Source organism: Channa argus, chromosome 13, assembly GCF_033026475.1.
Source record: "Channa argus isolate prfri chromosome 13, Channa argus male v1.0, whole genome shotgun sequence".
NCBI classification, from domain to species: Eukaryota; Metazoa; Chordata; class Actinopteri; order Anabantiformes; family Channidae; genus Channa; species Channa argus.
The window spans coordinates 12,692,460-12,717,862 of NC_090209.1; the positions used below are offsets into that span (position 1 = coordinate 12,692,460).

At 41.2% G+C, this 25,403-nt stretch overlaps 1 protein-coding gene across 13 annotated transcripts in view; it reads left to right on the top strand.

Moving 5' to 3' along the window:
- The window catches only part of LOC137139143 (neuron navigator 1-like), a 75,326-nt gene that overhangs the window by 9,659 nt on the left and 40,264 nt on the right, over positions 1–25,403 (top strand). For 8 of the 13 annotated variants that reach the window (XM_067525965.1, XM_067525964.1, XM_067525966.1 and 5 more), the window contains exons 5-7: positions 6,274–7,086; positions 17,659–17,761; positions 19,327–19,656. In XM_067525965.1, coding sequence (XP_067382066.1) covers positions 6,274–7,086; positions 17,659–17,761; positions 19,327–19,656 — 1,246 coding nt within the window. Of the gene's footprint in view, positions 1–5,688; positions 6,043–6,273; positions 7,087–17,658; positions 17,762–19,326; positions 19,657–25,403 lie in introns of those variants that run through there. The other 5 variants (XM_067525977.1, XM_067525975.1, XM_067525969.1 and 2 more) reach the window with 5 other exon arrangements.

Consider the following 25,403-nt stretch of genomic DNA (forward strand, 5'->3'; position numbering starts at 1 on the left):
ATTTGAGTATGTGTTCATATCCGAGTATATGTGTGTGTGTGTGTGTGTGTGTGTGTGTGTGTTGATGTATGCCTGTGTGACAGTACCCAGATGGTGTTTGAAAGATAAATGTGATGTGGACTGAGTATCATTTTTCATCTCCCAGTGAGGGTATGGCCTGATATCCCCCATGGACACTCTCAAAGTCTGTCAGTTCTCTCTCAGACACAAATGCAAATGGTGCAGGCACCTGCTCGTGTAGAGGAGGACATGATCTATGTCTTGTTTGATAACCTTGTTTACAAGGATATTAAATAATGCACTCAAACTGAAAAAAACAAACAAACAGTCCAACCATCTGATTTTGCCATTTACAGATAAAAAAAACTTTTAGGGTGGCAGGGTGTAAATTTTACACATTGTTTTGAAATAAATATAAGCGTGTTCCTTTACTACAGTTACGCACAATGTTTATTTAAATAATATTTATAAATTTAGTTGAAAATGCAGTTTATCAAAAAACTTTAAATCCTAGATGTTTACTTTGCTCAGTTTGACAAAAAAATATGAAACAGAATTCAGTCCCAGACACTTAACACAGTATTTATTGTTAGATATGTATGTAATATATTCAGTGAAATTTTTTCAAATAAGTGATTCAGATAGCTAAATATTTAATACTCAGTGCAAGTACAATTTATACTAGTATGTGATGAACAGTGGTTATACCATTGAAGTAGATTAGTCTAGTTATTGTAAAACAAAATTAGAAGCTGCCTTGTGGAATTCACTTTGAAGACAGTAGCTCTTTGGTAATGAAGATATGAAATCAGCTTGCAGTTTTTAAATTTCATGCTTACCATCCCCCTAATGCCCCTGGGCAGGGCAGTGAATAGCATTTTGATAACCCTGAGCTTCATCTACTCTTAGACAGCACATAATCCTCTTTAACCAATCTCATCAGAGAGAGACATATGCCGATTTGGTGCATGATGAGTGGTTTAGTAGATTTAGGAAGATGATCAGACGTAAGCGTGGACTAAATAATGTCCTCACTCACCAGGAGTTCGATGTAGTGATTATTATTAAAAGTTAAATGTCATCCCCTAGTCTATATTTCACCCTACCGGAGTCTGTAGTTTAGTGTCAAGAAAACGGACGAGATGTTCCACTTCTTTATGTTGGTCGGCGTGGAGAACATCAGATGAGGGAGGGGAAAGTCAGTGTATTAAACTTACAGTACATGTGAATGCACATAACCCCTCTCCCCCAGGACATTCCCTTCCAATGTAGGAGGCCTGCAATAACTGCTGCAGTAGCCACACATGAGAGATCAAGAAGGAGAGAAAGGAGGGAGAAGGGTGAATTGAGGAATGGCTGAATGAGTGCAAACTCAAGATCTTTTTTGACCTCTGGGGTGACTCCCAATCCAGAGAGCCAAGTTATGGAGTCAGTCATGTGTGTAACATCTCTGTGTCTCGGTGGGACCACAACCACACACACACACACACACACACACACACAAACACACAGGAACGGAGTCAAAGAGACATCTATCTATCAAATTAATAGCCCATGAAGAACACATTCTCTTGGCAATAACACCACATACATGTAGGCTGCAGAATCCTGATGTGTTCCCCCTTGTATATGTTCATTACACGTTTGTTTTATGTTTTATTCACATACTGTTATATGACTTTAACACACTGCACACGCTCATGATATCCATCACTGCTGCATGCACACCAAGCTGTAACTAGGCAACCAGCCACTGCAGCACAGCATTATGGGATAACCCTGGGAGGTGTGCTGAGAATGTCAACACTGAGGCATTTGTGAGGGAGCGTCTACAAAGAGTAATACATTTTTAAACGCACGCTCTCCAATACAGAATTTTTTTTTCATATATTTTAAGATCCTCTGGAGGGTAGTAGATGGTTTTCAGCTCTTAGCTGCAGATGATTCATGATGAGTGTGTGAGTGAGACATAGGCACTGGGAAAGAATGGTGTTTTTGTCGGATTAACATTTACAACTCTCGAATCTGGAGCTCAGATGACTGATACACTCACACTATTGTTATGGATAGCCTTTAAGTGGCTGAATTACTCAGATGTTTAAACCACTGACTCATGCTGTGCATCACCAGCACTGAGTAAGGCCACGAAAGAGGTGTCGCCATGAAAAAACTTCCTCTTTCATTCACACATACATTTTTGACTCACACTAGGAAGCCACACACTGTTTATGTGAGGTTGCCCTCTTAGTATTCTGTGTAAACAGGACATTAGTGGCCAACATTGTGCTGGTTCAGTGCGCTTCTGTATGTTTGTCTGCGTGTGTGTGTGTGTGTGTGTTTCTGTGTTAGAGCGAGCCTTCCCTTGTGTATGCATGTGTCATTGTGTGGTATTCTTTCCTGTGTCCTGTGGACCCCATGTGCTAGTGTGTTAGTGGACATTAGCAAGCATAGCAGGAGTGGTGAGGCAGTGAGGCAGGATATCCCCTCTCTGTCTTAAAGGCTTCCTCTGCTTCTCTGGCACTCATACAGAGATCCTTTCTCACTGCATCCTCCTCCTCCTCCCCTCACTTTCTTCATTGCCTTATTTTCTGCATTATAATTTTACATTCTACCATTATTTCTCAACAGTAACAACCCACTATAGTTTTCTCTCATGGTGTCTGCTCTACATTTATAGTTCTGACTCACTCCCTTTTTCATCTTCTATTCTCAGTCACACTCACTCTCCTTATTTTTGTCTCACTTTGCCACCCTGTTCTCGCTTGTGTCATCTTTAGAGCCACTTCTTTGCTTGTACTTGCAAACAAAAAAGGCAAAAAAATAGGAACCAGGAGTGAGTGAGTGAGTGAGTGAGTGACAAAGGGGAGTGGGTGAAAGTGAGAGCACATGCCATCTGCTTTGTTGAATGGGAATGGTTTATTTTACAGCTTTAAGGTGCTGTGATACAATTGTTTATGCCCAAAGCAGGAGCCAGTACTTTTCCTTTTAAAGCTGGAGGCCTTGAATAACCTTGTAAACATGCACATAATGTCCCACAAAGTGTGTCTGTGTGTTTGTCCTACTGGGTACTTCACATGATTGCCCAGTAGAAATATAGTGGTTACGCTGTTCCAAACTGTTTACGGGCGCTAGGGCAAATAAACTCATGGCAAGTACTGAGACACACTGTTTGTGTCCCCCTAGTTGTCTCACTCCTAATTTCAATCTCTGTTTTCAATCTATCCATTCATCCCTATATCTACCTACAGTATATCTCTTGCTCACCTTTGCTGAAATGTCTTTATGCATTTCTGGAAATGTTTGCCCATCAACATAGCCAATGTGGTCACCCCACAAGCATTAACACACACGTAGTGTTTGAGGCTGCGGTGTGCTGAATGTGTAGATTAATACTGAGCTGCAGCACTCATAACACTCCGAAAGGGCTGGCTTCAGTGATGTCAGGCCAGATTGCTCGGGTCACACACCCTGCACAGACACCATGCTGTATGTGTGCGCGCAGCATCAAAAAGAGACTAAGGAGAAGGAGAGTGAGGGAATATAGGGTTAAAATTAGCCATATATTAAAGTGATTAGAATGTGGAGCCAGAGAGACGAGTACTGGAACAAACAAGCAGCTGTGTGCTGCCAACATACACTTTAGCTGTGTGTATGTGTTCTGTCAAGAACACTGACGCGTGTCTTTGCCCCTCGTGAATCTGTGTGCCACACAGACCTGCCTTTTTAGATGTGTTTGACTAACCTTAATCCCTCATCAGGGAGGCATAAGAGTTGACGTACGGCACCTATTAGCCCTAAATTACATCCCTTACCCTCCTCTTGGCTTGCTACCAGCCCCCAGAGCCCCCGTAACTGTCACCACAGTGCTGTGGCCTCTGTGTGGCATAACCAGCTCAACATTGGCCTTTTATTAAAACTCGCTGCTTCTAATTAATGGCTTTGGGCTTTACTCAAGCACCCAGTGTATGTCTCTGTTTTTGTCTGCTATTTAGCTCCTGTGTTACAAAAGTTTAAGGCCTTAAGGATTTTACTGAAAGCTTGCTGTTCATGTACATTTGTGTGTCATTTTTAAGTTCAACTGGTTTCAGTTTGAGCCTCTCTAATACTGAGTTTGCAATGGGCAAACAGGACATTCCTTGTTTTAGCTCTGGTTGAGTGTGTCAACAGATTTATGCAAATATAACAGAAAATGAGCATTAGCCCAAGGCCTAGTCGTTTGAATACTACTCCTAAAGGTTTGAGGCGTGATAACATCGTAGCTGCGGGCACTGCAGCTTGCATAAAAGAAAAGGTAAAGTGCACTAATGGTAATACACCAAGAGCCCAGTAACCCAATAAACACTCCACCAGTTAAGTGACACCTGTATGCATGATCCATTAATACACAAAAACAAGTATTGATTGTTAATAATGGACTTAAAGTTCATTTCAAGTCCTGGCGTGATTAGCTTTAATGGAAATGAAAGACAGATGTGAAATTATGACTTTTTGGTTATGCTATTTTCTCTCTCAATTTATGTAGCTAACCAGCCCCGTTGTTTGGGGGGGGTACAAGAATAGATTCTGTAAGTAGCTACTAGGTGAGACAGTAAAACAAATGGAAAGTAAAGAGGTTAAAGAGGTAACTCTTGAGTTACTCCTGTGTTGATTGAGATGTGATGTGCAGAGCGATGAGATGACGTGGCTGAATGTGCTACTTCTAAGCATAGTCCCTCAATAGGAACTTTAGCTTCTCTGGGTCTGTCTCATCAATGTGACACACTCACAGAGACAGACCCCCTCACACACAGTCATACACATGCAGGAAAGGATAGACAAAAATATAGATACTAACACTCATTTACACACCCACATGCGCACTTGCACGCTTGTCTTAAACCATTGAAGTATCATAATGGGTGTGCTGACAGATGGATGAGATTGTGATGAATCTATATCCTTAAAACTTAATGGCCTGTGCATCTATATTAGGTGTGTGTGGAGAGGAAGAGGGGGGGAGGAAGAGAGGAGATGAGAAAAGAGCAATGGAGTTAAGTTAAAAGGTAATTTGAAGTAGGTGGGGGTTGTGTGATTTGGTCATTTGAGGTCTGTTTGCTGCTAAGTGAAGCATAATTAGCGACTGACCTATTGGGTTGTGTATTAGGAACCGATAAACGTGTGTCCTGTTCTCAGCCCTTAAGCTGATCATGCAGTCATGGCTGTTTTACAGAATGTTTGAATCAGCTTAATCATGGGTGGGCCTCTGGTGATTAGGACACAAGAAAATCTGAATGTGAATGATGAATAGAGCAGCTAATGTGATTATGAAAGATTCGATGTGTGTGTGTGTGTGTGTGTGTATGCAGGGGGTCTTTATTATGACTTTGTTCAGGATAATTTGAGTCACACACAGCTGCGCTTAATACAAATTTATATTCTGTTTTCTGTCTTTCTTTCTCTTCATAAAAAATGAAAAGCCAAAAGGATTATCTGCTCGAAAGTGTATTTGAGAGTAAAAGGGAAGGGTAGTTTAGTAAGGGAATCTTTATAAGGACATGAGATAAAAACTAGAGAGCTGCTATTGCAACACACAAATGGGGGAGAGCTGAGTTTATACAACATGTTGGTAATTTATCAGCAAGCCCTTATGTTCGCACCCACTGGTGAGACAGAAGTAGTGGGTGAATCCACCAGTAGGAGGAGAGAAAGCAACACACAACCAGAACGAAGGAGGAAGAAGGAAAGGGAGGGTGTGCAAACATGGTAGAGTGAGCAAACCAGCAAGTGAGGGGGAGAGAGAGGGAGGAGAGACGGATAGAGAGGAGGGGGATGTTGCTGCTGCTGCTGCAACTGTTTCTCCTGTCAGTCGGCTGCTGCTTGCCTGGCAAGCAGGAAAGAATACAGAGCAAGAGAGAAGCAGAAGAGGAGATGAACACTGGTCAGTGCTGTTTTTTATTCAAGCGGCGCTTTTGTCATCTGTGAGACGCAGGGAGCTGCAGGCACGCTGCACGGGAGTGGATTTAGGCACTGGACACAGATCTACAGATCTGTGGATTACGAGCAGTGAGTAAGGATGACTGCTACTGCCAGTCTACTAAACAACTGCTCATTTTGAACAGAAGGGTGAACCCAGTGTCCCACAGCAGGGAGGTGGGCTCAGTCTAGACCCAGTGGTGACACATGGACAATTTAGGCATTTTCATCTTTTTTTCCTGCCTTTTCCACTTTCATTTCTTTCAGTCTGCTTGTGTATTTCAGAGTGTGTCACTGATGCTGTTGCTTGGCTGTCTGCAGGAGGGATGCTGGAGGCTAATGTGGCTAACATTAGCATGACGGCTAAGCCAAGAGAGCTGGACCTCAGGTCCGTTGCAGTCTCCTGTCAGGAAACTTCAGCCCAGGCTATGGCCTCTAGGAAGCCTCCAGCCAAGCCCCAGGGACCTTCACGTTCCTCTGGGTCAGAGCTTAAGGTCTACCGGCCCACCTCTGGATCTATCCCTATCCCAGTCCCCAATACATCTAGACTTCGCAAGCAGCACTCACTTAGCAATTTGTCTGTGCTCACTGATGCTGAGAAGAAGCTGCACATGTACCAGTCTCCTCAGTGGAATGATGATACAAGCCGGAGTGGACCTGGCAGTAACAAAGCAGGCCAAAGTAAGCCAGGTCAGCCTAGTGGTGGGAAAACACAGCTATCCCGGACTCTTTCAAAGTCAGAACAGTCTCTCTTCCAGGGGAAGCCCAAACCTCTCAGCTCCATGGCTTTAACTTCTAATGTGGGCAAACCTAGTCGAATCCCTGCCCCCGGTAAACCACGGGGACCTTATGCTGAGGTCAAGCCTATCAGCAAGGCCTCTGACACAGGCCAGAGTGAGGACACAGACCCTGGTGACAACACAACTAAGATTAACTCCAATGGAGCTTGGAGTACTGGGACTAATGGGAAGAAAACTGGGGAGAAGGGAAGATCTGCTAGTCTATCAACAGAGGAAAAGAAAGAGAGAAAGAGGATAGAGGGAGAGGATGATAAGAGCTTTCTGAAAGTGGACCCAGAGTTGGTGGTGACAGTTCTGGGAGACCTGGAGCAGTTGCTCTTCAGCCAGATGCTTGGTGAGTCTACTATTGCTATTTTGCATGAAAACATATAGGTTCAAACCAAAGACTTGATGTACATAATTTTGGACAGGCTGCAATTTTGTCATCATGTTTTCTTAGATATAATTAACTGGACATCAAATAACGTAAACATCCTCTCCTTCCCTCTGCTGTCCTCTCTTTTCCACACCCAAACCATTCCCTCCACCTTCAGCTCTAGCTCCAGCATCAAGAGTGAATTTTAAATGAGCTCAGCCTATATTGCAGCAGAGCGTAATGTCAGTGTGTTTTTTCAAGTGCTTTTCACCATACAGTGGAAGGAGATCTCACTCTTTAGTGGCAAAAAAATCCCCCTGCTTACATCTCTGTAGCAGTGAAATGTGCTATGTTTACATGTGTAAAATGGATTTCTATTATATGTATTTGTTTGGATGTGTGTGTGTGTGTGTGTGCACTAGCATTGTATGTTTCCTATGAAGCAGCAGAAGTAAGCATTTGCAGAGAGATGACATTGTTTTGTTGTTGATTTACCAGCAAGCACCAGAGTGTTTTGTCCTAGTCTCATCTGACCTACTGCCACAGTGAGCTAGATACAGTATATACTATCAAATGAAATGTTTCCCGATTGCTTCTCTCATCATATCTTTTCCTTTCTTTGTCTGTCACTATCAGTCATATGGCATATGTCATATGGCACATATTAAAATACGACTGAAAACGGTCAACGTATGTCAAGAGTCTAAATTGCGTGATACATATTGATACTGCAGTCTCAGCATCCCCAGGTTCACACCAAAATCAGCCATTTGTTAATAAAGACCGTGTGACTGGCAATAGTGGGGTGTGTGTTTTCAGTTGGTAAATAAAACGGCTGCATATTGAGCCAGGCTCCAGTCACAGTGGGCCACCTATTTAGCCTTGCAAGACCCCCCCCTTTCCATTGATCTCTGGGCCACTGACAGATGGTCACTATCCATCCCCACCCACTCCCACCTCATCCCCACGTTACCGGGGGCAACGTGTGGAGGAAATGGGAGAATCTGAGGGGGTCATGGCTTGAGCAGGTAGCGAGCTGACCATGCACACACAAATAGACAGCTCCCACATGGCTTCACAAATACACACTGTCACAGAAATGCACTGGGATACTGTGGGACATAAGTTTTTTCAGAATGGTGACTGAGCTTGTGATTAATAGTTTAAACTAGGGTTGGAATCTGCTCCTATCCTTAGTATTTTTATTCAACACACATAGACAGTGTATCTGTGTTTCTTTCTCTCTATCTGCTCTGTCACTCACTTTCTATTCTGCCCTACCTGCAGGAGCAGATAGCATTAGAGACTAAGGGAGTTGGGGAAAGAATAGTGTAGCTTGATATAAAGAAATAGATTTCTGTCTATCATCAACCCTCTTTCTGTCATCCTCTCTCCCCATTTCCTTTTCCTCTTCCCCATCCTTCCTCCTGCACCACAGCTCAAAATTACAGCTTGGCCATGCAGTCAAGTGTTTGAGTGTAAATAGTCTGTGTGTGTGTGTGTGTCTGTGTACAGTAGATAATGTGTGTGGTGTGACCTTGTTCTAGTCCTTGCTGTGATGTTGTTAGCCACACTACCACCAGGCAGCCAGGTAGAGAAAAGGGAAAATGGACGGAAAGTAAGTAGAGGAACAGGGTATCAAATGAGATTTATGGGTTGGAAGTGAAAGGACTGGACTTCATTCATAGGAGATAAATGAAAGACAGAGACACTGGAGTAAAATAATGCCAATTGCCATTAAACTAAATTATTATCAAGCTTCCCTAGTGATCAAATATAGCTTTCGGCCATTACAGTCTACTACAACCTGCCAGAGCTTTATCATAAACAGCACTGCTGATGCGTAGAATAGTTATGCGAACAAAAACACATGTGTTTATGTGTTAGGGAGAGGTTAATTGTAACTTGCCCTGTAGCTTGCAGCAGTGGACTCATCCTTTATCGTATCTGCTATGCCATTTCCGTTGGGACGTGCAGCTAATTGGTTTCTGCTTTGTGTGCACTGTCATAGAAAGATAGATTATGGACGATCAGTAGATCATTCCCACTCATTCTCTACACATACACACTTCCACCTACATCTACTTCCGAGATACATGCAAGGGATGTGTCCAAATACTGTACAGTAATAGGATGACTCAACCATAACTTGGCCCCAGCCTACTGTTATGGAAGCTATATGTTATGCTTTAGCTATATGCATGCGTTTTGTTTAGTTATGTGCCATGGCAGCTACCAGCATGTACTATGACACTGTCCATTGAGATTATTCTACATTAGTACTAGAAGGTCATAGAGAATTCTAAAGAGGTCTAATGGGCAAGTAAAACTCAAGTCTTTTGACCGTGCACTAAAAGTACATAACCACCCTCCACACAAACAACCACACACGTTCGTATTTCTAGACTTGCAAGGACTTTCATTGACATGATGCATCTCCTAGCACCTATCACAAGTAAATACCTGACTATAACCCTAAAACCAAACCGTAACCCCCAAAAAGCCTGTTGAAGGGGTGAGTATTGTCCTCACTGTCAAAATGTCCTCGCTTCACATTCAAACCGGTTCTTACTCTGCTCAAACTGCTCAAACACACACACACACACACAAACACACATGCACACGCACACGCACACATAGAGGAGAAAAGAAAAACATAATCCCAGTCCAGGATATTTCAAGATTAGGCCTGTATGTTTATCTTGTGAGGTTATTTAGGATTAGTGTCAGTAATATCTGTTTTTCTTTAATCAGACATACTTGCTAAAGCAAGGAGTGATGAAAAGCTTTTTCTTAATTGGATTTAGAGAATTACTTGACTTCTGTGTCCGTGGCCAGCTGTTCTAAACTTCTCCCAAATGCCACGTGTATTAAAACATAAATAAAAATATCTTGTTAACTGTAGTAGCATCCTAGAAGAAGAAAAAGTGGAACTCTCTTTGGCAAAAAATCATAAAGAATCATGCTGCATAGGCTCCTAAGGTAATCTAAAGCTCTGAACCTCAGATGTCTACCAACAATGACACCTCCCTGGACCATCCAGCTCCCATAATGAGGTGTGTGGTTAGAGAGTAAGCACCCTGAAGCAGTGGCCTTTCCCAGCATGGGGTAGGCACGGTTTAGAGGTGATCCAGCCTAAAGACATCAACAAGCATCCGGATTAGGACTTAAATGAAGATAATGAGAAGATTCGGCCCCCAGTCCATTAACCACAGATCTCTCACCCTGGAAAAGGCCAGCCACCAAGACTAAAATGAATTACAGATTAAAGCCTAACAGACATCTGTTTGGATTGAGATTTGAGTGTTTGGGGGATGTTACTTTGTTTCACTCTATGAAGGTTCTGATGGAGAATATAGATTTAATGGAGAAGACTGGAGATGTGTGGGTTTTGGTGGTGGCTGAACTCAGTGTGCAAATTGTGGGCCCGTGTCACTTGCATGTGATGATGAAGTCTCAGCAGAAAATAACTAAATCCAACTAAGTGACACATGAATGCTTATAAAGGCAGCCTTGACAACCAATGTACTTGTTATTTTTGTGTCACATTGTGTTTGTGTGTGTGTGTGTGGGCATGTTTGTGTGGTTGATGGTTAGTTTGCATACTCGTCAGCTTTCTGTGGAACAATACACCCTACAGAGGAATCGACAAAGTCTAAAAAAGAAGACACAAACACAAGCACACACAGAGACACACACACACAACTCTGTTCAAAAGAACTTAACAGCGCTGCAGGAAATAACAACAAAGCACTGCAGATCACACACTCACATTCAGTGTGTGCAACATTCAGTGACTGATATCCTCTCCTTTTTCAACTCCTATGTATTCATCCTTTGGGCCATGACAGGGTTTTTTTCATACTCTATCCATGCATTGTGATCACGGTGCTGAGTCTCTAATGTGATTCGGGTGCGGTCAGAACGGCTGGTTCTACCCCGGGCTTTACTGACTGAATGATTCAGGGCAGTCGTCCTCCTGTCGAGGACGTGGTGACAAGCCAAATAAACACAAACCCCCAAGGAAAGTGAGGAAAAAAGCATCCCTCTGATTCGCTCTCCCTTCTCTGTCTCTCTCTTTCTCCTGCGTGTCTTCATCTTTTTTTCATTCAACACTGATGTAGGTTGACGTGTAACAGTGTTCTGTCACCAGTCAGGCAGCACAGAGGATATTTCTGGTACAAATGTTCAGGAGGAGGACAGAGGACATCTTTTTAATGTGACGGGGATTTAGTCACTAGGAATATGCATAGATAAAAAAAAATGTGTTTGCACATGTGGATCCATAGATGATTTTGCACTTTTGCACATTGTTGAGTGTCTGTGTTTACAATGGTCTGTGGTCAGTCTCTAAGGACTTAATGCAGGAGCCATTGCATTAGTGCTGTCTGCTTCCTGCCATACTCTATCTAAATCATATTAGTACTCATATTAGTTTTCGTCTCATCAGCTCTTTGCAACACACACATCCTGTTCTTTATAAAAAAAAACTATTATAAAAGTCTTTTCATATAATTATTTATTTTTTGGTAGGGCTGTATTTTTGTGTTTGTATTGTTGTTTGACAGTGCTTGTTGATGACGCTCATACTCACGTTTTACTTACCTACGTAGGTAGGGGATTTGCATTTTAATGGTTACAGGGTGCAACATCCAAGTTCGTTGAAATATCACTGTGAAGTATAGCAGACAAACAGGCCACTAACTTAGCTCGAGCTTAAGATAAAACACACAGTGATTTGGTTTTTGTACAAACTTTTATGTATATACTAGAATTACTAATTGTCAGTACAAACGTTTTTGCAGTTTGCAGAAAAAACGGCAGACGGCAGGCTCTTTTCTCTTCCATAGTTTTAGAATATCTGACTATCTATGTTTTGGACCAATGGCCGAACAATAGAAGACATTTTACGATCTTAGCTTGAGCTTGAAGATTTGTGATATCGAATTTCTGACATTTTGTAGACAACAAATTAATGGGCAATGAAAACAGTTGTTAGTTACACTGCATATAGTATCAAAGTAAACACATCATTTAAAAGATCACTTTTAAAAGACTAATTTTAACCCTTTAAACTGTGTTATTCTGTTTGTGTGTTTTATTCTGCTGCAGTTGGTAACATTTCACTTCAGAGTCTTGCTCAATGTCATCAGTTTTGCTGTCTCACCTATCACCTTATTACGAGGGGAGGCAGTACATGCAGCATGCAGACTGCCTGTCTGACATGTGAGAGCAGAGCTGCTGTTCGGTTAGCGCATGTCATAAAATACAGTTCAGCAGGAATCGGCTGTGAGCTTGCAAGACTGTGATGCACTCTGTATTTAGATTCGCGCTGAAAGTTTACAAGCGTACGCAGGAAGCACAGGAAGAGATACAACTAAAATATCTCATGATATCCACCTCCCAAAGACACAGGAAATTCATCAAACTGGATGATTGAGTTGATTCCTCTAGGTGATCGTTTTTTGACATACTATATGTGTGTTTACATGTGGTTTACATGTCTGTTATTCAGTCTATGCCTACCTTTTTACTCACCACACATACTAATCTCATCCAATGCAGTTCAGCACAGAATAAGCTCATACACACACCTGTCTTACCGGGTGGGCCGGAGGTGAGAATGCTCTTTAACTGTACTTTACTTCTATCTCAGGGCAGTCTCGAATTTCTTTACTGAGAACGCAAACTAGTCACCTAAATCTCTCTGATCTTCTCCTCTGAGAGGATAGCACTGCGTTGTCTAAGCAGATATGGCTGTGGCTAAGGAGATGTGAGTGTGTTTGTGTGTATGCTTGTGTTTGGGTCAGTGTTCAGGGCGCCAGGATTTTATGTAGGGATTGAGCTCTTGGTGGAATTTGAAGGTTTTAAATTGGTCAGAAATGCAGCACAGATGATTGTAATATATCAAACATCTGCAGCTGTGTTTCTAAGTCCGTCAGTGACTGACAGCTTTGCTCATCCTCTCTATCTCCATTATGGAACATATTTTTGCACAAGGGTTTTCAAATTCGAAATTGATTTTTACAGTCAGCTGCACCAAATCACCTCTCACTCTCTCAGTATATTTTCTTTCTCACCAGTATATATTGATGCACAAATTGTTTTGTCATGGGAAGACTGCTGCATCATTCATAAAATTTTAACCAACAGCTGCTCAAGTTTGATGTACACGCATACAGCATTGTGCTCTGATAAGCTAATCAACTATTCATGTCGAATATCAGAAATGATCCTCAAGGATTCTAATATCCTGTTGTGACGCACAGGAACTAGTTTGTGCATGCGTGTGTGTGCATGCATGGTAGATACACATTTGGGTGCACCAGTGTGTGTTTGTCTGTCCAGATGTGCAGGAATGGCTTCATGTTGTAATACTTCCTGTTTTTCCAACTGTCTGAGGTCAGTAGAGGGCTGCGATACTGAATGAGGATAAGGGACAGAAAAAGAAAGAGAATGAGACAGGACAAAGAATGAGACTATTAAATTTAAGCCAAACAATATAAAAGTCATTTATATTTGTAGCATAGCAGGTTCATAATGCACATGTGCAGTATATGTGGTTTATCAGATGCTTTACTTTAGTGTCACCTTTACATTTTGTGTAAGCCTTCATGGCTTAAAGAACTACTAGGGTAGGGTTGCAGAGACACTAACATATGTGCACACACTTGGACAGGACAGGAACAGATGAACTCCAGAGGAAAGAAAGGAATGAATAAAAATCATCATTCTCATTCTGCAAAAAAAAAAAAAACTCCTGTACAGTAAGATATAAAAATGTGCATTTGATGTCACAACACACACTTATAAAGAAGGGTGTGATTTAACCCTACACACACATACACACACAATTGCACTCCGCTAGTGCAAGGACATAACCATTAGTGTATCTTTTGGGAGTAGGTTTCTTTCTAATGGAAAGGAGATTCAAGTGACCTAAGTGAGGAAGCCAAGTGGACAGCATTGCCTGACTCTGATAGGCTTTTTGTGCACATTGCAATCAGACATTCACATCAAGAAACAGTCCCCTCATTCTAAAGAAAAGGGCTGGTAATATTTTATATTTTTCGTATTGTCCACATTTTCCATTAAAGGACCAATACCAGAAATGCTGTTTGTTACTACCAATTATTCCCTGTGTATGCAAAGCTTGTTGTCTTAAAAAGTATTAAAAACACAAATTAGTTGCACTGTTGCACTGGATGACATGTTCCTTCAATATGAATGAACATGATCACTGTAATCTGTTTTTATTTAACCCAGCACTGTTCTGTAGTGAATGAAAGAACTGACTTGCACAAAAACATGTCCATCTTTGGCAAAACCCTTGTTACAGATTTACAATATTTAATCAAACTTTGCTGAAACTAAATACTTTACAAATAAAAAAAAAGATTATTTTTTACTTCTCTTCATAGACATTTATGTTGTCTTGCCATCTATAATCTTGTTTTTGAGTAGGCAGTATATACCAGACCACAATACCCTTTTGCTTTCCTCTTTTACACAAAGACTTTCCATTTCTTTGGTCTCTTAGAAGTGTGTCTTTAAGTCAGTGTATTTTGGCTGTGTTGTGTGAGAGCAGACTTGTGTCAAGATGCAGAGCTTGTCCTGCACGTGTAGTACATACAGTACATGCACTTACACTCACTCTATCTCACTGACTCTTAATTTCAAGAGCCTGAGTGAGGCCATTATGCAAGGCTCTTCGGCTGCTTTCACAGCCGCTTCAGAGCTGGAGTGTGTGTTCACCAGTGTATCGAGAAGCAGGTGGGGTTTCCAACCCAATACGTACATGCACAGAAGCCCTTGCATACACACACATGCCTGGTTTAAACCAGATCATTGTAATTCATCTGCAGCCCTGGGGAGCTGCCAGGGCTGACAGGGATATTTGCATCCCTAATTTCCCCACCACCGTCACCACTACACCCCCTCCCCATGCCAGCTGGGACCACCAGGAACAGGGCAGAGGCGGGACAGGTAGTCTTTTACACACACACACACACACACACACACACACACACACACACACACACACACACACACACACACACACACAAGCACAATCACAATCATACAGACCGTATCTAATCAATTTGACGCCAATGTTAAACAAAGCTCCCATTTAGGGTAATTAAAATCGCTCAATTAAAGTGTGCGTGTGTGTCTGAGTGTGTTTCAGACTTTGTCTGTGTTTACATGTTTTAGGGGTTCTTTGTTCCTGTTCGTGTTCCTTTGTTTGATTAGATTAACAAAGCTGACATGTTTCCACACTGTACAACTGTGTCCTTTAAATGAGCACGTCCTGCAGAAGAACAAAGAAGTCCTATTTTATATGCATTTATTTCTTTCTTTGTTCTAAAGCATTTAAGCTGCAAGAACATGTGTTTGTGTACTGTATATCAATGTGAGCAGCAGAAGGTTATTTCACAATGGCTTCATCATCTCTCCACTCAGCTGCCTGTCCCCGGGGTTGACGAATCAATTGTCTGTGTGGTCGTTTTGTTTAGGCAAAATCGATCCAGCTTGATAAATTGGATCAGGTGTAAGTGTTTCACTGTGTCTGTGTGTGTGCTTGTCTAAATAGACCCACCATGCATATAATTATATATATGTATCTGTGTGTGGATGTATATTGGAAAACAGTGTTTAGTCCACAGCTGTTGTTGAGATTGACACCTCAACAACAGCAGCTCATGATTTGCCTTCCCTGCTCATTAAAATGTCCATTCCCACGTCAACTCCTCACTTGCCAGCTGGACTGACTTATTTTAAATTAGGTATGTGTTTGGGGATGTTATGTGAATTTTCAGGGCCATGTGTGATTTGCTACATGGAATCCTATGTAGTTATTAAGGTTTAATACTATTGGACCTCTTTAAAGGGGAAATTAACTTTACCTATAGCTAGCAGCTCTGTGAAGATGTATTCTGTTGTAATCAAAAACAACCGGACCTTTTTGTTCTGTAAATTTTTGTAAACATTCTGCCTTGTAGTTTTTTACATATGATTTAGTCCACAGTCATGGTTATGGTATGTTTTTTGTTATAAATATCCCGCTTGGCTTATTTGGGAGTCAGCTGGCGACTTCTAATGGTCTATTGAACTAATCTGCAGGGGTGAAGACTGTCCCATATCCTACCATCACTATTATTTTTTTATCACCAATTCCCCTATCACACATACACATACGAGTGTAGAAGAGAGCATAGGTCAAGGTCATGCAATTCAGCTTCAGGTGTCCCGGTTACCTTAGTGTTTACAGACAAAAAAATTATTATATTTAGAGTTTTCTTCACACACACTTCTTCACACTCTTCTCAAACTGAGATCAATGTCAAAGCTCTTACCGCTGACTGAGAATGCACTTACAGCCAGACAATTCCATGATGGCAACAACAAAAGTGAGAGTAGTGGATATATTTTGAAATTAAAGCTGCAAATTGAAAAATATTAGGACATTTCCTGCACATTAATACCGGAGTGTGTCTATATCACTAAGTGGTTCTACCATTTTGATGTTGCAGTAGCTTAAGTGTTTTGAGATGATTTAGAAAATCTTATTGTCTTTGATTGCATCCAATCTTCAATTGCCACGGGAGAGCAGTCAAAACACACACACACATACGCACAAACTGGTGCAGCTTTCTTTGTGAGAAAACCCATTGACATGATGGACTCCCTAGCACGGTAGTCTAACTCTAAAACCAAATCTTAAGCCTGAAATGGCCCATTGAAGTTTTAAGGGCCGGACAAGTTCCAAGAATTTACTTAAAATGTTAGGAAAATTCTTTTTTGGTCCTCACTATGTAGCAAGTAGACACACACACCCAGATGAAAATGCACCATGGCTTGGTGACGCAGCATGAATTTATGTGGCCAAGGCTGCAGATTAGTCCATATTAGAAATTGGTGAAACACATGCCAATGTGTCCTCACGTGGGTTTAAGTGAAAAAGGCTTTTGGTTTATTCTGTAATGGAGCAGACGACAGCCAAAGAGCACAGTGCAATGAGCGGCCACCAGGGCATCGTGGTTAGAGAGGCTGAGTGACTGCAGTGAGAGTCTGAATCATATTTAATTAACTTTGATCCACTGACATCTGGAAAAACAACTGTGCCACAGTGCCACTATTACCTCTGCTGTGTTTTCATTTTGTTTATTTGTTGTGGATTTAGGTTTTTTTTATAGGCTTTGTTTAGATGATTAGGAGTAATCCAAGATTTTGGCCACTGGCAGTATGTGATTTCCATTGCAGTATATGATTCTCAGTCTGCATGATGAGTTTTGAGCATACAGGAAACATCCATGAGTATTATTCATTACTTTATTATTACCTAATATATTGTCATATTTTATTGTGTATTTGTAATTATTAACTTGGTGATCATGTACATTGGAACAGATGGGAAGTGTTTTTTTGCTTCCCTCTAATTAGGTAACATGGTACTTCTCATTTCTAAAAATACCTTAATGTGTGTGTGTGTGTGTGTGTGTGTGTGTGTGTGGGGGGGGGGGGGGGGCATGTTTGCTTGCATCCCTGCAGATCCAGAGTCACAGAGGAAAAGAACGGTGCAAAATGTTCTGGACCTTCGACAGAACCTGGAGGAAACCATGACCAGCCTGAGAGGGGTGCAGCTCAGCCACAGGTCAGCCACACACATGCAGATACATAAATCAGATCAAAAGGAAAGCCAACAATCGAGAAACAGTAGTTGAGATGGGCAAATTCTTATTGACTTTGCTTACAGTGTGTAGGGGTGTGGTGGTTAACTGCCTGTGGGCTCATAAATCAATATCAGTATTCCTGATAGACCAGTAGCTTTTAGTCTGTTTGTTTGCTGCCTGCTCTCCCTATGCATTAGCTAATACGGAACTGTAGCAGGATTAACTCAAAGCTGACTTCAAAGCCGACCCTGTCAATGCAGTCACATCTCACATTCATGCACACAACAAAACATGCAATAATGCTCTGATTAATTTTGTATCAGTGTGTGTGCATGTGTGTGTGTGTGCGTGTGTGTGTGTCCTCTCCCTTCCTTTGCTTCCCGACTGTCCCTGACTGACTTTGGATGTTATCAGTGCATCGTTAGGTTTTGTCCTTGAGAGCTTCTCTTATGTCTGCTTGTTCGTGGGTCTCCTGCCATGTATCCTCTCTCTGTCCCTCAGTGGGAGCTCCCCACATGAAAAGCAAATCAGCAGATGGTTCCCCGCTGGAATACATTTCCTTCGCCATTCATACTTTTATTGTACTGTAGTAACCTTGAATCACTCCCCACTGTCCCTAAAGGCAAATTATACTTACAACGTGTCTGCAGAAGTTTCCTGTGGAAACAAAATGTCATATATCCTATGAAAAACAAATGTTTATAGATATTTGTAGCAGCTAAACAAATTGACTTGTGAGCAAGCAAACTGTTTTGTCTGCACACATTATCCCTAATATACTATTTATGCATACAAGCAGAAGGTGAAATGTGAAAATCTGTTTTTACAAAACAGGTAGTATCTCCCTAAAGCTCACATCATTTCCCTCCAGCCTGTTTTATGTTAGCATATCATTGTTAAAATGTCTTTTTGTTTTTGTAAAGATGATTTAGTATCATGCAGCCAAGATTAATGTTTAATGTAGCAGGGAACAAAATTTATTTTCAGCCATTTTGACAGCCAGCTACTTTTAATATGATAATTCTCATCATTCTCAGCTCAGGCACTAAGCAGTGACGTGCCTTGCGGCTTTAGCACAGGGGATGTATGTGTGCATGCGACTGTGACGTTAGTGGTGTTGATTTTTTGAAGATTCACACAAATGTGCACTGGGATAAAGTGACAGTTTCAAACACAGATTATAGAAGACAATTTGCTGACAGGATGGTAACATGAAAACACACATATTATTTATGCATGTGCACCAGTGTCAAAGCTGCAGCGCATACAAAGCCACCTGAAAACCAACTAATCCCTGAGCTCTTTTAAAATTGATATAAGGCTTTTTACAGTGAGGTTCCTCTCAGAGAAAAGCATGCAGCATGGGGAGAGGAGGAAAGTAGAAAAAAGCAAATTCCAAGCTTTTTTGAGAAAAAAAGTGGAAATTAAAGACAGACATTCAGTTTACACGTGCCTGAATTTATTTAGTTCTTAAAGGCAGCTCAGTGCTGTGAACATTATTTCTACCACCAAAGAACTTTAAAATGTGCATGTTTTTATTCTATAGCTGTGTGGAGGGGACCATTTGTTACGACAGCGATGAAGCTGCTGCCTTCTCCGTTTCCAGCTTATCAAATCGCTCCTCTCCATTGTCGTGGCGCCAGGGTCAAGCCAGCCCCCGTCTGCAGGCCGGTGATGCTCCATCCACAGGTAGCACGCAGCCAGATGTGCCTCTTCGGATAAGCCACACATCTCGTAACCACCTCATCGAAACACTGGATGATTCAGACCCGACCCTATTGAAGGCAGATTACCTCAGTGACAGTGACCTCGGTGGGAAAAGCCCAAACGAAGATGAGGAAGATGATGATGATGATATTGATGACCTGGGGAATGGGTAAGTGTCCTCTTTTGTTTAAAAACGATGTGTTTTACTTAGCTTAAAGAATACGTACTTAATGACCTCATGACGCTGCAGTCTGCAGGACACTTGTGTCCCATTAATGACCTTGCTGGTGAGGTGGATCCTGCCACCTGCCAACTGTTAAAGCCTACAGCCGCAGTCAGCCTTGCAGTTAGTAATTTATCAGCACAACAAAGCCTTAATCAGACACTCTGTAATGCATCACAACCCCCCCACCTCAAAGCGTCTGCCTTGACACTGGCAGCTGTAGCCCCCCCACCAGATGCAGCTGGCTCCGCTGCAGTCAGAAAACAGCCCTCTGGCAGAGTTCAGGAATGATGTCACCATCATCAAGCTCCCTTGCAGAGATCATCCTGTCAAATTTAGCTGAGAGCTTGCCAGTTTTGCCAGCAGGTTTCCACGTGGAGGATTCCTCGCAGTGTTGGCTCACCAGAGCCCCTTGGCAGAGCTAGAATGCAGATGTCTTTGAAAATTTGGTAACTCATTCTGTCTGGCCGAGATGAGATCAGTCAGAGCTGTCAGTGTCAAAAGGATCAAAAAATAACCATGGATTTCTAAGATCAAAAGAACTTGGGTAGAGATCGCATAAGGGAGTTGCATCATCTTCATGTCTGTCGTGTTGTGTAGTGGTTGTTACACAACAAACTTTTTCTCCATCCTATAATTGGTACATCTTCACACCTGATGTGACACACACATACACCTTTCTGTTCAATTAACATATCACAGCTTTATGTCTGTAGCGGCAAAGCAGTTTACAGGAAGTGTGTTGTTGTCTGTCACCATCATTTGTTATCCAGACTATGTGGAGAGATCACAATCAAGATAATGGGAATGTGTGTGGGTGTGTGTCAGGGTATTTTTGATGACAGCATGATGACCCAAAAACACAGTGTATACATTTTTTCTAGATTTGAATGAGAGGGACAGGCCGTAAGAAAGAGCATGCTGGTACATGTAGCTGTTGTTTGTGTTCTCAGTTCTCCAAAATACAGCACATTTTCTTTTGGCTCAATGACCAGTCAAGGAGTCTAGTGAAGAATGATCTAAGCTCTGTTTCCTGTAATTTCTTTGGTAGTTTTGGAAAATGTACAGCTCTTGTCGCAATATGAGGTGGTGTGACACAACAGTTTTAACTCACACAAAGCATTGTGTTTCACTGACCAACTCTAAGCACAGTTAAGAAAAACACATTATCTCATAGCAAGCTATGATTCTGGCCGCAGTTTAACATCTCCATGGTAACCACAAAAATGCCACCCCCCCCCAGTCACCAGGAAACCAATTGCAACACAGTTTGGGATCCTGCAGTTTTACTGTGTATCATGTCATGGCCCCAAATTAGTGTGTATACGGTGTTTTGTGCTTTGTTTAAGGACACATTGCAAAAACCAACCTTTTCTAAGGGCCTCCAGAGAGAAATTGAGAAATAGATAATAGACAGATAGACTGATATGCAGGTAAACAGCTGAATAGACTCCCAAAGTTGCTGATCGACAAAGAAAAAGAAACATTTTTATTCCATTTTGCGTTAGATCAAATTTTTTCATTTTGTCCATCTTTCATTCTCCCTGAAAATATTCAACATTCCAGTTGGCAGAAGGTTAATTTAAAGAATCAAATGTAGTTTGGAGTCTAAACAATAAACAAATGATTATTTTAAGGCCAACGGATACATGATTTTTGAGGCTAATGCTGATGTTGATATTCAAGAATTTTAAAAACAAAGCCTGATAATGATCTGTTGCTCAATATTAATGTTCTTTACACAACATGAATAATAATTCTTTTTAATAATGTTGGGTTAAGTTTGTTTTGGATGTGACACTGCCCTAAATGATGTTACAAAACATTTTTCTCGTAGACAAACTGTAAGTTGTGACACTGTTTCAAAACTCCTTTTGGCATTGCTGTATTTTGTTATCATGTCAGTTATTAGCCAACACCCTAACCCTACCATACCGACATATCTCCTGTGAGCTATTATCTGCCATACTGGCTCATCTAGTCACGCTTTTCCTTTTTTCAAATCACTTATTATAAAATATTAAATTCCAAGAGACTCTTAACCTAAAGTTGTTCATTCCACAGTGCACATATTTGCCATTTTAGCTTTATCTTAAGGTATGTCCTATGCTATTGTGTATTAGTTATTACTTATTCTATTAACAAAGTAATCAACTTATCACCATTATCAACAAAAATAGACATTAAATTTTGAGTCTGTCTACCATTGGGAATTTGCCATCTGCTGCTGCAGGTTGGTGTGGTCTTACCACTAGAGGGCAGGCTGGTGCTGCTGTTTCCCTTTAGCTTGGCTGCTCTCCACCATGCCATGCTGGATTTCTCTCCCTTATCTCATCATTTATTCCACATACTTATTCATTATACATACACACACTGTCCTTGTCATACAGAGGTCAACCCCAGCATATATTATACATAGGATTTCCCCACATACATTATACATCACAAACACACATGTTCTTTGTTTGGGCTATGCAGCCCACATCTCTTTGTTCTGTCACATGGAATGTCTTACAACACAAACTTGGTCATAAACATATGTGGATGGACTGGATTTCACTCACCTTGGGTCTCACTGTGACTCATTTGAGTCATATTGTGTAGGCATGAATCATTTTAAAGGTAAGTTTTCTGTAACCGACCATGGCTAACATGACAAACCGACCCACACATACACACACACACACAGGCACTGAGTCAGGACCCCATATGTCAGTTATCTGTTTCCTGTGCTTTTCTAGCCTGGGCCTCTGCTTCTCTGAAGAGTTCCACTTACATCTGGAACCAGACCCCTCCTAGTATCTCCCTACAATCTCACTTAAACACATATCATTCACACCAGGCTTCAGCAGGCAGGGGACCATGAGGAGGTCATTCCCCGTACACTTATGGAGTCTGACCATTTTAATTGTTAGATTTTTATTGTATTTACAACTGTAATTTCATATTAACTATGACTTAAATGTCATTAATGTGAAAAAACTATAGGTAGGTCTCATCTGCTCATTTCCAGCAGCTAGCAGCTGTTTCCAACAAGCAGTCTGTGATTATACTACAGTACCTGCCCAGCAGCACACTACTTTGTGCACATGTATATATTTATGCCTCTGCTCCACAACAGTGTGAACTTCTGCATTAAGCAAGTTGATGCGCTCTTCAAACATCTTACTTTGTTTCACTCGACATCAACACATATAAGTCTTAGTAGTTCTGAGTGTTTAAAATGCATTTTGAGCATCTTGAAATGCCCAACTGCAATAACAGAGTGCAGAGTGGGTATACCTGTATGACAAACCTGACAGAAACATGGGCAACTTAACATACAGTCAGTGTGTGCCTCACCTGGGTTTGGGAACAGTAATGATTACTTTTTTTGTCAATCCGGCTATGGTTATGAACATTCATACATGTTGACGATTGGATAAGTGTGGCTTGTCTGCCCTGCTGGGCACAGGCACAATTGTTTTTTTGTGAAAGAGCTCCCATCCTCAGCGACACTCTGTTAGTAAACAGACTGTCTCCATGGTTATGCTGGGAGACGAGCTGGGTCACTGCACTAAACGTCTGAATTATGAAAACATTCGCTTTGGAGCAAGGCAGACACACACACACACACACACCCACACACACACACATTCACGCAATAAGCCCCCTGAAGCTTTGTAGAGTGAGCCAGTTTAAGTGTTTTGGTTCAGCACTGTGTGCTTTATAGAGAAGCAGAAGTGAGCTGGTTCCCCTTAGTGTCAGTTCAGCAGAGTACAGGGAACTGAAAGTGGAACTATTAAATAGAGAAGTAATATGTTTTGAACACAAATGATGCCTGGAATAAGCAGTCGCTTTTACCACATTCCTGCTACTCAATGTTTGGCCTTATTAAAACACTGGAAATCATTATCAAGCTCTTATCTGATGCCTATTTGACCATATTGATGCCTGCACCCTCCAAATAGCTGTAACTTAATAGAGCTTACAGTTGCTTTTAAACCTTATATCCAGTGTGACAGTGTGACAGGGCATTAAGGAGTGGTCACACTAGTACATATATGTGTGTGTGTGTGTGTGTGTGTGTGTGTAAGTGCAGTTTTAGTGTAGTCATCAGTCTTTTAAGCTCAATTCTGCTACTCTGTCCCCATCTACTGGCCAAACTCTAGAACCCCTCACGCACACAAACAAAGATTCAAAGATACAGATACTGTACAAAGATAATTCAATGTGACACATTTGATTCATGAATTTCTCTTACCACATCTGGATCTGATTTATGTTATAGGTGATGGATCCACTCATTCATTTTCTCACTCTCACTCCATCTCAGTGCCTCCATCACACCGTCTGTGTATTAACATTCGCCAGTAAAGCCATCTTCACATCTCCAATAAGTTAAAGAGGTGAAAATGTATCAAAACACTTACAGAATATAACTTTTGAATAACTTTTAAAAGATAACATAAATGTCGTCATTTTTAAAACTTTTTTTCAAACAATCACTCTACAGACACTGAAGCGAACACTGAATCTTCTCTACTTACGTTTGGTTAGTTATCAGCCAGCAGCATGGACTCACTTCATTTATAACATAGACATGTTGTTGTCCAAAAAGTATTGCAAACATATCAGCCAGACACACTAATCCACTAGATGATGTTTTGTTTTGATTTTTCTTTTTCATTTCAAAACCGGTGACTTTTCTATTTTTAACGCCACACAATCTCCACCAATTCAGCACTTTTTTGTATTGCAGCCAGTGAACATTGCATGCGCAACATTTAAGGTAAAATCAGACTTTGAAGAGTGTGGACACAATTTACAAGGTTTTTTTAATCCGTTCAGATGATGTCATCTAAAGGAGTCCTGAGCAGCAGGTCAATCAGTACTACAGCCACTGTATTACGAGCAACAAAATGACATCATCTGAACTAAATCTTTTCAAGATGCTGTCATGTTAAGGCATTTTCCTGTTAGAATCATACAGATATTTAAATGTAGTGTCAAATTCTGAATATATATATATTTTTTTTAGATTTAATATATTTAAAAAATAAGTACATTTAACTTTCTGCATCAAGGCCTCTGTTTTACTCACCATGTCTTTGTCTAAATAACATTGTGTGAGTTCGATTCACTTGAAAACTTAATGTGAGGCAGTCTGAGGTGTGTGCAGTGTGCGTTGTTCCTGTCATCCACTACCTGCTATTCCCTCGGTCTTTATGACTTCTCTCAGTGCTTCTGTGGCTCTGTCTGCTCAGTGCGGCGTGTAATCAATTACATTTTCTGTCATTGTAGAGGAAATTTGGCTGAGTGGCGGAGAGCACTCTTTCTATGTTCCAGCACGTGCAGGCAAAACACTAGATCAGACACCCGTGGAGAGCACACTCGCACACACACACCCACACACACAACTTCATTAATCAGAGCCATTCACCAGGGTCACATCAGCATTTGACCACGTCTATTTTGTCATTCAGTTTTGAATAGTTTTTCAGTTTCTTATTGATTCAAAGCATTAAAGCCATATTCATATGATATATGTGATCTAATACGTGTATTTGTATTGAAGCACATTGCTCATAAGCCTGAGTTTTTTTATCAAGTGTTTTGTAACTGTCTTAAGCTGTAACAGCAGGCCGCTACTGTCAAACAATAATGACACAATGTGTTTGTGTCTGCTAAAGAGACACATACGCATACCCACC